We start from the raw sequence: 13,135 nt of genomic DNA, 5'->3' as shown, positions 1-13,135 counted from the left end.
ACGTAACTGTTCGAGTTGGGAGCTGTTCGAAACTCGAGGTACCACTGTATATTATTATTTTTTTTTATTAACACACTGGCCGATTCCCACCAAGGCAGGGTGGCCTGAAAAAGAAAAACTTTCACCATCATTCACTCCATCACTGTCTTGCCAGAAGGGTGCTTTACACTACAGTTTTTAAACTGCAACATTAACACCCCTCCTTCAGAATAATGAGGAGAAAAAGTGGTGGAGCACCTGGAGAGGAAAGGCTTCATAAACAATTGGCATAGATTAAGTAATGTTAAATCCTCTCTCAAAAATCTGCTCGAGTTCCTGTGTACCTCTGTAACAGAGGTACACCAGGACACACCCATACATTAATAACACAGACTAGTCAAAAGGATATTAAGATATGGATATGGAGACAAATGGTTTTTATGACTTTATGTGCTGTTGGAGTGTGAACAATGTAACATTTATGAAGGGATTCAGGGAAACTGGTTAGCTGGACTTGAGTCCTGGATGGGTAGAGTACAGTGCCTGCACTATGTAGATTAGATTTAGATTTTGCCACCGAGGTGGCTAGTTTATTGTGCAGTAGCAAGGGTGTTATGCTGCAGTTCTCTAATTGTAGTGTAAGCATGCCTGTGGCAAGACAGTGATGGAGTGAATGATGATGAAGGTGTTCCCTCTTTTTCGAATCACCCTGCTACTGTGGGTAACAGCCGATGTGTTAATTAAAAAAATATTTACTGTCACAGAGTGGTCAGGAAATGAAATGAACTGGACAAGAAGCTGCATAGGCAGGATCCATACACAGGTTTAAGAATAGGTATGATAAAACTCACAGAGTACTGGCCAGTCTGAGAAGCAGAACCAGCATCTGAAACTCAACCCCTGCAGTCACAAATAGTGTAGTGAACATTAATACATACGAACCAATGATTAATATTAACCTTGCAATACACTTTAAGACGTATTTTGAGCTGATAATGGTCCTTCTGAGCTGTGTACTCACTTTCAGGCTTCAGGTTGAATTTAGCATCTATAAATAAAACAATTACATGTATAAAATACTTTCTTTACAAATTAAACAGAACTTCCCTGACATATTTACTACCAACACACAAAAAAAATTGGACAAGGTCATTTTAATGTTGAGATAAATAAGAAAACAAACCATATATTCCTGTAAAAGGCTTAAACAGCATAAGAGCAAACTTACAATATGAAATTTGGTAAATTATGAATTAATACACTAGTTATGAAAATAAAATTAATTAAAATGCATTTTTTTTATTATGCTGACATTCAATACATAAAAAACTTGTTTTAGGCCCTTTTACTAGGGTTAAAATTTAAACCCCTAACAAAGGGACTAAAAATAACTGTGTATATACACTAAGACACTCCTCTTCTCAGTGTATTTATACATACCCTGGTTCTTCACAGCATATTATGTAATAGTTATGATAATTAACTTCAATATAACATAAAACATTTTAATGTTAGGAGGGAGGATTAGAACTCACTGTAACCAGGTCTCCCTGGAGCCTGCTCAGGTCTTCGTGAAGCTTGGTTAGGTCTTCTTGGAGCCTGCTCAGAGCTTCCTGAAGCTTGGTTAGGTCTTCCTAGAGCCTGCTCAGGTCTTCCTGAAGCTTGGCCAGGTCTACCTGAAACCTGCTCAGGTCTTCCTACAGCTTGGCCAGGTCTACCTGGATCCTGCTCAGGTCTTCCTAAAGCTTGGCCAGGTCTACATGGATCCTGCTCAGGTCTTCCTAAAGCTTGCCCAGGTCTACCTGGATCCTGCTCAGGTCTTCCTGAAGCTTGGCTAGGTCTACCTTGAGCATGACCAGGTCCAACTAGAGCCTGACTAAATCTCCCTGGAGCCTGGCCAGGTCTACTTGAAGACTGACTAGACCTCCAAGGAACCTAACCAGGTCTACTAGGAACCTAACGGGGGCTCCTTGGTGCCAGACCAGCACATATGAAACTACCAGCTATTATAAAATTTACTTGTATATTGAAGGTGGAATATGAGTGTCATTTTGCCCTTGATGTACCAAAAAAGTAGGAATCTAGTGTACATTAGGCCCTCAATATGTAAGGAATTCAACCCCTCAAAAGTACAGTGGACCCCCGGTTAACGATATTTTTTCACTCCAGAAGTATGTTCAGGTGCCAGTACTGACCGAATTTGTTCCCATAAGAAATATTGTGAAGTAGATTAGTCCATTTCAGACCCCCAAACATACACGTACAAACGCACTTACATAAATACACTTACATAATTGGTCACATTTGGAGGTAATCGTTATGCGGGGGTCCACTGTATTATTGAACTCATGCTTAAAAATTTGGTCTTGACTCCTCAACCTATACTTGTGCACATGTGATATGCACTGATATACACACCTCTTGATATACAAGAGAACATAACCTTTGAATAAATTTAGAGGATACTGAATGCTGGAAATTTTCACAAGACAACCTCTCGAGAAGGAAGTTTGCAGGGGGTAAAAAAAAAAACATCAGAAATATTAAAAGCACAGTGCTTTACTCTAAATAATTCACAATACATTACATTTGTTAAGTAGTATAACTATGTTCAGACTAGCAAGCAGTATATGACACATTTATATTTTTTTTAACATATCAGCCATTTCCTATTACATAATAGGTGGCCCGGTGGCCTGGTGGCTAAAGCTCCCGCTTCACACACGGAGGGCCCGGGTTCGATTCCCGGCGGGTGGAAACATTTCGACACGTTTCCTTACACCTGGTGTCCTGTTCACCTAGCTGCAAATAGGTACCTGGGTGTTAGTCGACTGGTGTGGGTCGCATCCTGGGGGACAAGATTAAGGACCCCAATGGAAATAAGTTAGACAGTCCTCGATGACGCACTGACTTTCTTGGGTTATCCTGGGTGGCTAACCCTCCGGGGTTAAAAATCCGAATGAAATCTTATCTTATCTTATCTTATCTTGCATGGTAAGCCCCCCCTTTCCCCCCCAAAAAAAATGTAAATGTGTTCACTTTCACTATAACTCGTGCAACACGTTATCAGTCGTACCTAGTATCTGCTGGAAAATATGTAGGTTGAAGTGATCCTCCCAGAAGTCACGTTTATGAAAACAACGTTGGTAATATTCCTCCAGGTTCCCTGTCTGCAGAGAAATAAATGAATGATTTTAATATTTTTATGTTATTTCCTTAATCCTACTGGTACGGATGTTATTAATGAACTACAGGATGAGATGACATATTAGAGATGGCATATTAGTGACAAGTATGACAACAGATACTCAGATTGGAGAGAAGCACTGAATTTCAGTGTAAGATGTGATAAGACTATATACTGTACTGGTTACAGGCATGAATAAAAATGTTATATGCAAAGAATTATATAAAATAACCTAGATAATCTTTATTGAGCTTCTCTACATTGATGGTAACTTATGTAGTTAACCTGAGATAGTCTAAAAAAAAAAAGGTCAATGATAGGACATAATTTCAATGCAACAGCAGTAGGTGTCCCATGGCTTAGTTGGCAGCAGACTGGGCTCATATACTGAGTGTCCATAGTTTGATTCCCAGCACAAGAGGAAAACCTGAGCATGTTTCCTTACACCTCCTGCCCCTCTTTACCTAGCAGTTGGTGGGTACCTAGGTGTTAGTTGACTGTTGTGAGTCACATTCCAGGTGGTATGTGGTATGAGGGTCTGGGTTTGATTACTGGCAAAGGGTGGAAAAAGTGAGTGTGTTTCCTTACACCATGTTCATCCATCAGTAAAAATGGGTACCTGAATGTTAGTCGACTGGTATGGGTCGCATCCTGGGACAAAATTGACCTAATTTGCTCAAAATGCTCTGCATAACAAGCAGCTTTCTATACAGGAGTATGTCACTGATGTCAGCAAGGCTTGTATACCTTGTACATGTACTTGTAGAAATAAAGATCTTATATTATTATTATTATAGACAGGGCCAGGGCTTTGAATGAAGTAGATGGAGTAGAAATACAGCTCTTAGCTTGTAAAGTTGATGTGTAAAAAAAGCATATTTCATATTAGTTGTAAATTAATAATATTTCTGTAACCTAAACAGACCCCTAGCTGTCTTCAAGAGGAAGCTGGACAGGCACCTAAAGTCAGTACCTGACCAGCTGGGCTGTGGTTCGTACATTAGTTTGCATGCAGCCAGTAGTAACTGCCTTGATCCACTGCAAGGCCAGGTCATGCACTGGGCCATGGGGGTGCTGACCCTGGAAAATCCTCCAGGTATACTCCAGGTTATTAAGATTACACTTAACAAGAGAATCATTTGTAGGGTGCAAGGCTGCATACCTATGATTACATGCTCAGTCAAAAATTATCCCATTTTAAAATTGTTATATAATATATACATAACACACTGAATCAACACATGTGCAGCAACAGAATTTCTAAACTAGAAAGGCTCAAATTAAGCCGAGTCCCTTCAGTTGCGAGCCATGTGCTCACTTGTTAGCTGACTCAGCTCTCACACTGTAGCACTGGGGTTTAATCCTTGGAGGAGTGGAAATGATAGGCAAGTTTCTTACACTTACTGCCACTGTTCACCTAGCAGTAAGTTGGTACCTGGATGTTCACTGATTGAAATAGGCTACATCCTGGGGAAGAGGATTAAAAGACCTCAGTGGAAATAAGAGACAATTCTGATGACATGACTTTACAGGGTAACTAACCTTCCAGATTAATAATCTGAACAAAATCTTCTTCTACCATTGAGATATAACTTACTTTTGAGCCATGTGTGAAGACCCTAACCTTACATAGATGAACATCATCATTCCTACTAAATGAGCGATGGCAAATGATACCTGAAGTATACATGGAGTGTTCTGGGGGGTCAATGTCCCTGCAGCCAAGTCCATGACCAGGCCTCACAGTGGATCAGGGCCTGATTAACCAGGCTGTTACTGCTGGCCACATACAAACCGACTATGATAGGTAAATCATCATCGTAATAATAATAATAATTATATATCTTTATTTCTACAAGTACATGTACATGGTATACAGCCCATAGCTGACGTCAAAGACATACTTCTATATAGAAAGCCGCTTGTTATGCAGAGCATTTCGGGCAAATTAGGTCAGTGTCCCAGGATGCGACCCACATCAGTCAACTAACACCCAGGTACCCATTTTACTGATGGGGAACATAGACAACAGTAAAGAAACACGCCCAACGTTTCTACTCTTGCCAGGAATCAAACCCGGACTCTCGCCATGTGAAGTGAAAGCTTTTGTTCTGTAAAGCCATACAGAAACTTATTGAATAAAACTGATTTTATCTTTTCCTTATGGAATTCCTTTCTGGGACACTCCCTCAAAATAACCATCAACCAATAACAAGTAGAAAACGCTGTGCATTATTCTTAACATTAAAGGAATAAAAGAACAGTTAACCCATCCTTGTTAAGTTTATGTACCTTCTTGAAAATAAATTTTATTATCATTATTAATAGTAGAAGTAGTAAACCAGTGTAAAATAAGGATGGAAGTACGTAAGTTTATTCAGGTATACACAAATACAGTTACACAGATTATCATACACAGCAGCATATGTGTAAAGAACCTGGGATAACCCAAAAATGTCAGAGTGACTTATTTCCATTGGGGTCCTTTTTAATACCTTAGGTGTCCCATAGCTTGATCGTTAGCGCACTCAGCTCACACACTGAGGTCTGGGGTTCGAATCTCCTCCTTTACGGCTGGAAAACATTAGGGACGTGTTTCCATAAGACACCTGCTGACCCTATCCCCGTTCACCCACCAGTTTAATATGGGTACCTGGGTGTTAGTCGACTGTTGTGGGTCGCATCCTGGGACAAAACTGACCTAATTTGCACGAAATGCTCAGCACAACAAGCGGCTTTCTGTATAGTAGTATGTCATTGATGTCAGCTAGGCCTGTATACCTTGTACATGTACTTGTAGTAAATAAAGATATTATTATTATTATTATTATACTATAAAGAAGATAATCTTATTATCATACTATAAAGGAGACATAGTAGGAATAAGGTAAAATAAGTTATTTATATTTACATGTGTGTTCCTAACTCTGTACATATCTATAAATGGAGAAAAATTTTCACTGCATTTTTTAGTAATTTTTTATTAATTAACTTTAATTACTCTAATGTTAATTCCAAAAACAAGGGTTAATACTCACGTTATCAAGTTTTGGATAGGCAAAACTGAAAAAAAATATAAATGAATATATTATTATTTTGTTCAAGGGCAAAAGAGAAAAATTAATACACGGTATCTATAGTAAAGTAAACAGTAGTGAATATTTTACAGTATGTACTGTGTAATTGTGAAGTATCCCCAGAGTTCTCCCACATGTGATAAAGTATCCCCAGAGTTCTCCCACATGTGATAAAGTATCCCCAGAGTTCTCCCACATGTGATAAAGTATCCCCAGAGTTCTCCCACATGTGATAAAGTATCCCCAGAGTTCTCCCACATGTGATAAAGTATCCCCAGAGTTCTCCCACATGTGATAAAGTATCCCCAGAGTTCTCCCACACATGATAAAGTATCCCCAGAGTTCCCCCACACATGATAAAGTATCCCCAGAGTTCTCCCACATATGATAAAGTATCCCCAGAGTTCCCCCACACATGATAAAGTATCCCAAGAGTTCCCCCACACATGATAAAGTATCCCCAGAGTTCCCCCACACATGATAAAGTATCCCCAGAGTTCTCCCACATATGATAAAGTATCCCCAGAGTTCCCCCACACATGATAAAGTATCCCCAGAGTTCTCCCACATATGATAAAGTATCCCCAGAGTTCCCCCACACATGATAAAGTATCTCCAGAGTTCCCCCACACATGATAAAGTATCCCCAGAGTTCTCCCACACATGATAAAGTATCCCCAGAGTTCTCCCACACATGAAGTATCCCCAGAGTTCTCCCACACATGAAGTATCCCCAGTTCTCCCACACAGGAAGTATCCCCAGAGTTCTCCCACACATGAAGTATCCCCAGAGTTCTCCCACACAGGAAGTATCCCCAGAGTTCTCCCACACATGTTGAAGTATCCAAAGAGTTCTCCCACACATGATAAAGTATCCCCAGAGTTCTCCCACACATGTTGAAGTATCCAAAGAGTTCTCCCACACAGGAAGTATCCCCAGAGTTCTCCCGCACATGAAGTATCCCCAGATTTCTCCCACACAGGAAGTATCCCCAGAGTTCTCCCACACGTGATAAAGTATCCCCAGAATTCTCCCACACGTGATAAAGTATCCCCAGAATTCTCCCACACATGAAGTATCCCCAGATTTCTCCCACACAGGAAGTATCCCCAGAGTTCTCCCACACGTGATAAAGTATCCCCAGAGTTCTCCCACACATGAAGTATCCCCAGAATTCTCCCACACATGAAGTATCCCCAGAGTTCCCCAACACATGATGAAGTATCCCCAGCCAGCGTGCAGCCAGCAGTAACAGCCTGGTTGATCAGGCTCTGATCCACCAGGAGGCCTGGTCACAGACCGGGCCGCGGGGGCGTTGACCCCCGGAACTCTCTCCAGGTAAACACATGATAAAGTATCCCCAGAGTTCCCCCACACATGATAAAGTATCCCCAGAGTTCCCCCACACATGATAATGTATCTCCAGAGTTCCCCCACACATGATAAAATATCCCCAGAGTTCCCTCACACATGATAAAGTATCCCCAGAGTTCCCCACACATGATAAAGTATCCCCAGAGTTCCCCCACACATGATAAAGTATCCCCAGAGTTCCCCACACATGATAAAGTATCCCCAAAGTTCTCCCACACGTACATTGGTTTGCGTGCAGCCAGCAGTAACAGCCTGGTTGATCAGGCTCTGATCCACCAGGAGGCCTGGTCACAGACCGGGCCGCGGGGGCGTTGACCCCCGGAACTCTCTCCAGGTAAACACATGATAAAGTATCCCCAGAGTTCCCCCACACATGATAAAGTATCCCCAGAGTTCCCCCACACATGATAAAGTATCCCCAGAGTTCCCCCACACATGATAAAGTATCCCCAGAGTTCCCCCACACATGATAAAGTATCCCCAGAGTTCCCCCACACATAATAAAGTATCTCCAGAGTTCCCCCACACATGATAAAGTATCTCCAGAGTTCCCCACACATGATAAAGTATCCCCAGCGTTCCCCCACACATGATAAAGTATCTCCAGAGTTCCCCACACATGATAAAGTATCCCCAGAGTTCCCCCACACATGATAATGTATCTCCAGAGTTCCCCCACACATGATAAAGTATCCCCAGAGTTCCCCCACACATGATAAAGTATCCCCAGAGTTCCCCCACACATGATAAAGTATCCCCAGAGTTCCCCCACACATGATAAAGTATCCCCAGAGTTCCCCCACACATGATAAAGTATCCCCAGAGTTCCCCCACACATGATAAAGTATCTCCAGAGTTCCCCACACATGATAAAGTATCCCCAGAGTTCCCCCACACATGATAATGTATCTCCAGAGTTCCCCCACACATGATAAAGTATCCCCAGAGTTCCCCCACACATGATAAAGTATCCCCAGAGTTCCCCCACACATGATAAAGTATCCCCAGAGTTCCCCCACACATGATAAAGTATCCCCAGAGTTCCCCCACTCATGATAAAGTATCCCCAGTTCCCCACACATGATAAAGTATCCCCAGAGTTCCCCCACACATGATAAAGTATCCCCAGAGTTCTCCCACTCATGATAAAGTATCCCCAGTTCCCCCACACATGATAAAGTATCCCCAGAGTTCCCCCACACATGATAAAGTATCCCCAGAGTTCCCCCACACATGATAAAGTATCTCCAGAGTTCCCCCACACATGATAAAGTAATACTTACTCCTCCCAGTCAATCAGGTCACCATATTTAGCATATATTGAAGCAGTTTGCTGGATGTTAGACCACATGGCTGCTCCTCCTCGGTGTCTGAAACTTGGTCAAGATGACTTCAAATACACTTTTACCAGGGAAAACCTTTATTATATGACGTCTCACCCACTGTGGGAGCTTCATTAAGTCTCGATAAAGGCCCACTGTGGGCGAAACGTCGTACAATGGAGGTTTTTCATGTTAAAAGTGAGTAAGTGTTGCGTGTACCTGTTGGAGTCTAGTCCGGCCACTGTTGCCAGATCCAAGACTGAGAGGTTAAGTAGCGATGATGGTACCTGAAAGTAGCGTAACTGTAGGTAGGTGGGCTGATAGGTCGTACGTAGCTAGGTTGGTAGGTACGTACGTAGGCAGGATGTTAGGTAAGGTAGGAGAGGTTAGGTAAGAGTAGGTTAGGTTAGGTAAGGGCAGGTAGGTTAGGTAAGAGTAGGTTAGGCAAGGGTAGGTAGGTAGGTTAGGCAATGGTAGGTAGGTAGGTTAGGTAAGAGTAGGTAGGTAGGTTAGGCAAGGGTAGGTAGGTAGGTTAGGTAAGAGTAGGTAGGTAGGTAGGTTAGACAAGGGTAGGTAGGTTAGGCAAGGGTAGGTAGGTAGGTTAGGCAAGGGTAGGTAGGTAGCTTAAGCAAGGGTAGGTAGGAAGCTTAGACAAGGGTAGGTAGGTAGCTTAGGCAAGGGTAGGTAGGTTAGGCAAGGGTAGGTAGGTAGGTTAGGCAAGGGTAGGTAGCTAGGTTAGGCAAGGGTAGGTAGGTAGGTTAGGCAAGGATAGGTAGGTAGCTTAGGCAAGGGTAGGTAGATAGCTTAGGCAAGGGTAGGTAGGTAGGTTAGGTAAGGGTAGGTAGGTAGCTTAGGCAAGGGTAGGTAGGTTAGGCAAGGATAGGTAGGTAGCTTAGGCAAGGGTAGGTAGGAAGCTTAGACAAGGGTAGGTAGGTAGCTTAGGCAAGGGTAGGTAGGTTAGGCAAGGGTAAGTAGGTAGGTTAGGCAAGGGTAGGTAGCTAGGTTAGGCAAGGGTAGGTAGGTAGGTTAGGCAAGGATAGGTAGGTAGGTTAGGCAAGGGTAGGTAGGTAGCTTAGGCAAGGGTAGGTAGGTAGGTTAGGCAAGGGTAGGTAGGTAGCTTAGGCAAGGGTAGGTAGGTAGCTTAGGCAAGGGTAGGTAGGTAGCTTAGGCAAGGGTAGGTAGGTAGGTTAGGCAAGGGTAGGTAGCTAGGTTAGGTAAAGATAGGTAGGTAGGCTAGGTAAGGGTAGGTAGGTAGCTTAGGTAAAGTTAGGTGGTAGCTCAGGTAAGGGTAGGTAGGTAAGCTAGGTTAGGTAAGTATATATATATATATATATATATATATATATATATATATATATATATATATATATATATATATATATATATATATATATATATATATATGGCGGAAACGCTCAGGCATGTACGTGTCTCTCTTTGTGCTTAATAATATTTTATAACATGTAAATCACACATTGTATACTGTGCAGAGAAATAAAAAAAAAATGAATGTTTGTACTTACCTAATTGTAGCTGCAGAGGTCGATTCACAGCTCCTGGCTCCCGTGTATAAATAAACTTACCAACAGTCATACAAGTTATTAGCCACGGTTTTCCTTCCAGAGGTTTTAACAGAAAAGGCTCCTTCCTATCATTTATCAACTTAGTAAGTAAGTTTATTCAGGTATACACAAATACAGTTACATAGAATTATCATACATAGCAGCATATGTGTAGAGAACCTGGGATAACCCAAAAAAGTCAGACACAGTGACTTATTTCCATTGGGGTCCTTTTACCTTATTATTATAATATAAAGGTTATAATATTTTCTTATTATTCTATAATGAAAATAACATCTTATTATCATACTAAAAAGACTATCTACTACACCAAGGTCATTAAGACTATCTACAATACGAGGGTCATTACTAGGAATAAGGTAAAAATTACACGTATGTTGGCTAAAAAATAGAAAATCATTCCCCTCCCTTTCTGTTTACCTGGAGTTTACCTGGAGAGAGTTTCGGGGGTCAACGCCCCCGCGGCCCGGTCTGTGGCCAGGCCTCCTGGTGGATCAGCGCCTGATCAACCAGGCTGTTGCTGCTGGCTGCACGCAAACCAACGTACGAGCCACAGCCCGGCTGATCAGGAACTGACTTTAGGTGCTTGTCCAGTGCCAGCTTGAAGACTGCCAGGGGTCTGTTGGTAATCCCCCTTATGTGTGCTGGGAGGCAGTTGAACAGTCTCGGGCCCCTGACACTTATTGTATGGTCTCTTAACGTGCTAGTGACACCCCTGCTTTTCATTGGGGGGATGGTGCATCGTCTGCCAAGTCTTTTGCTTTCGTAGTGAGTGATTTTCGTGTGCAAGTTCGGTACTAGTCCCTCTAGGATTTTCCAGGTGTATATAATCATGTATCTCTCCCTCCTGCGTTCCAGGGAATACAGGTTTAGAAACCTCAAGCGCTCCCAGTAATTGAGGTGTTTTATCTCCGTTATGCGCGCCGTGAAAGTTCTCTGTACATTTTCTAGGTCGGCAATTTCACCTGCCTTGAAAGGTGCTGTTAGAGTGCAGCAATATTCCAGCCTAGATAGAACAAGTGACCTGAAGAGTGTCATCATGGGCTTGGCCTCCCTAGTTTTGAAGGTTCTCATTATCCATCCTGTCATTTTTCTAGCAGATGCGATTGATACAATGTTATGGTCCTTGAAGGTGAGATCCTCCGACATAATCACTCCCAGGTCTTTGACGTTGGTGTTTCGCTCTATTTCGTGGCCAGAATTTGTTTTGTACTCTGATGAAGATTTAATTTCCTCATGTTTACCATATCTGAGTAATTGAAATTTCTCATCGTTGAACTTCATATTGTTTTCTGCAGCCCACTGAAAGATTTGGTTGATGTCCGCCTGGAGCCTTGCAGTGTCTGCAATGGAAGACACTGTCATGCAGATTCGGGTGTCATCTGCAAAGGAAGACACGGTGCTGTGGCTGACATCCTTGTCTATGTCGGATATGAGGATGAGGAACAAGATGGGAGCTAGTACTGTGCCTTGTGGAACAGAGCTTTTCACCGTAGCTGCCTCGGACTTTACTCTGTTGACGACTACTCTCTGTGTTCTGTTAGTGAGGAAATTATAGATCCATCGACCGACTTTTCCTGTTATTCCTTTAGCACGCATTTTGTGCGCTATTACGCCATGGTCACACTTGTCGAAGGCTTTTGCAAAGTCTGTATATATTACATCTGCATTCTTTTTGTCTTCTAGTGCATTTAGGACCTTGTCGTAGTGATCCAGTAGCTGAGACAGACAGGAGCGACCTGTTCTAAACCCATGTTGCCCTGGGTTGTGTAACTGATGGGTTTCTAGATGGGTGGTGATCTTGCTTCTTAGGACCCTTTCAAAGATTTTTATGATATGGGATGTTAGTGCTATTGGTCTGTAGTTCTTTGCTGTTGCTTTACTGCCCCCTTTGTGGAGTGGGGCTATGTCTGTTGTTTTTAGTAACTGAGGGACGACCCCCGTGTTCATGCTCCCTCTCCATAGGATGGAAAAGGCTCGTGATAGGGGCTTCTTGCAGTTCTTGATGAACACAGAGTTCCATGAGTCTGGCCCTGGGGCAGAGTGCTTGGGCATGTCATTTATCGCCTGTTCGAAGTCATTTGGCGTCAGGATAACATCGGATAGGCTTGTGTTAATCAAATTTTGTGGCTCTCTCATAAAAAATTCATTTTGATCTTCGACTCTCAGTCTGGTTAGCGGCTTGCTAAAAACTGAGTCATATTGGGACTTGAGTAGCTCACTCATTTCCTTGCTGTCATCTGTGTAGGACCCATCTTGTTTAAGTAGGGGCCCAATACTGGGCGTTGTTCTCGATTTTGATTTGGCATAGGAGAAGAAATACTTTGGGTTTCTTTCGATTTCATTTATAGCTTTTAGTTCTTCCCGCGATTCCTGACTCCTAAAGGATTCTTTTAGCTTAAGTTCGATGCTTGCTATTTCTCTGACCAGTGTCTCCCTGCGCATTTCAGATATATTGACCTCTTTTAGCCGCTCTGTTATTCTTTTCCGTCGCCTGTAAAGGGAGCGCCTGTCTCTTTTTATTTTACATCTACTCCTCCTTTTTCTTAGAGGAATAAGCCTTGTGCATACATCGAGTGCCACCGAGTTAATCTGTTCTAGGCATAAGTTTG

At 42.5% G+C, this 13,135-nt stretch overlaps 1 protein-coding gene across 1 annotated transcript in view; it reads right to left on the bottom strand.

Moving 5' to 3' along the window:
• LOC128686974 (uncharacterized) overlaps positions 1-9,188 on the bottom strand; it is a 32,355-nt gene extending 23,167 nt beyond the window's left edge. Inside the window, exons 1-5 of the mRNA XM_053774304.2 lie at positions 9,160-9,188; positions 8,902-8,988; positions 6,205-6,229; positions 3,056-3,149; positions 939-1,027 (exon numbers count right to left, since the gene is read on the bottom strand). Coding sequence (XP_053630279.1) covers positions 939-1,027; positions 3,056-3,149; positions 6,205-6,229; positions 8,902-8,969 — 276 coding nt within the window. The 5' untranslated portion in view covers positions 8,970-8,988; positions 9,160-9,188. The remainder of the gene's footprint in view (positions 1-938; positions 1,028-3,055; positions 3,150-6,204; positions 6,230-8,901; positions 8,989-9,159) is intronic.
• Between the last annotated feature and the right edge of the window lie 3,947 nt (positions 9,189-13,135).

The sequence above is a fragment of the Cherax quadricarinatus genome, chromosome 7, assembly GCF_038502225.1.
Source record: "Cherax quadricarinatus isolate ZL_2023a chromosome 7, ASM3850222v1, whole genome shotgun sequence".
Taxonomy (NCBI): domain Eukaryota; kingdom Metazoa; phylum Arthropoda; class Malacostraca; order Decapoda; family Parastacidae; genus Cherax; species Cherax quadricarinatus.
Note: the sequence above shows the minus strand (reverse complement) of the source record. Positions and strands in the feature narration are given on the sequence as shown.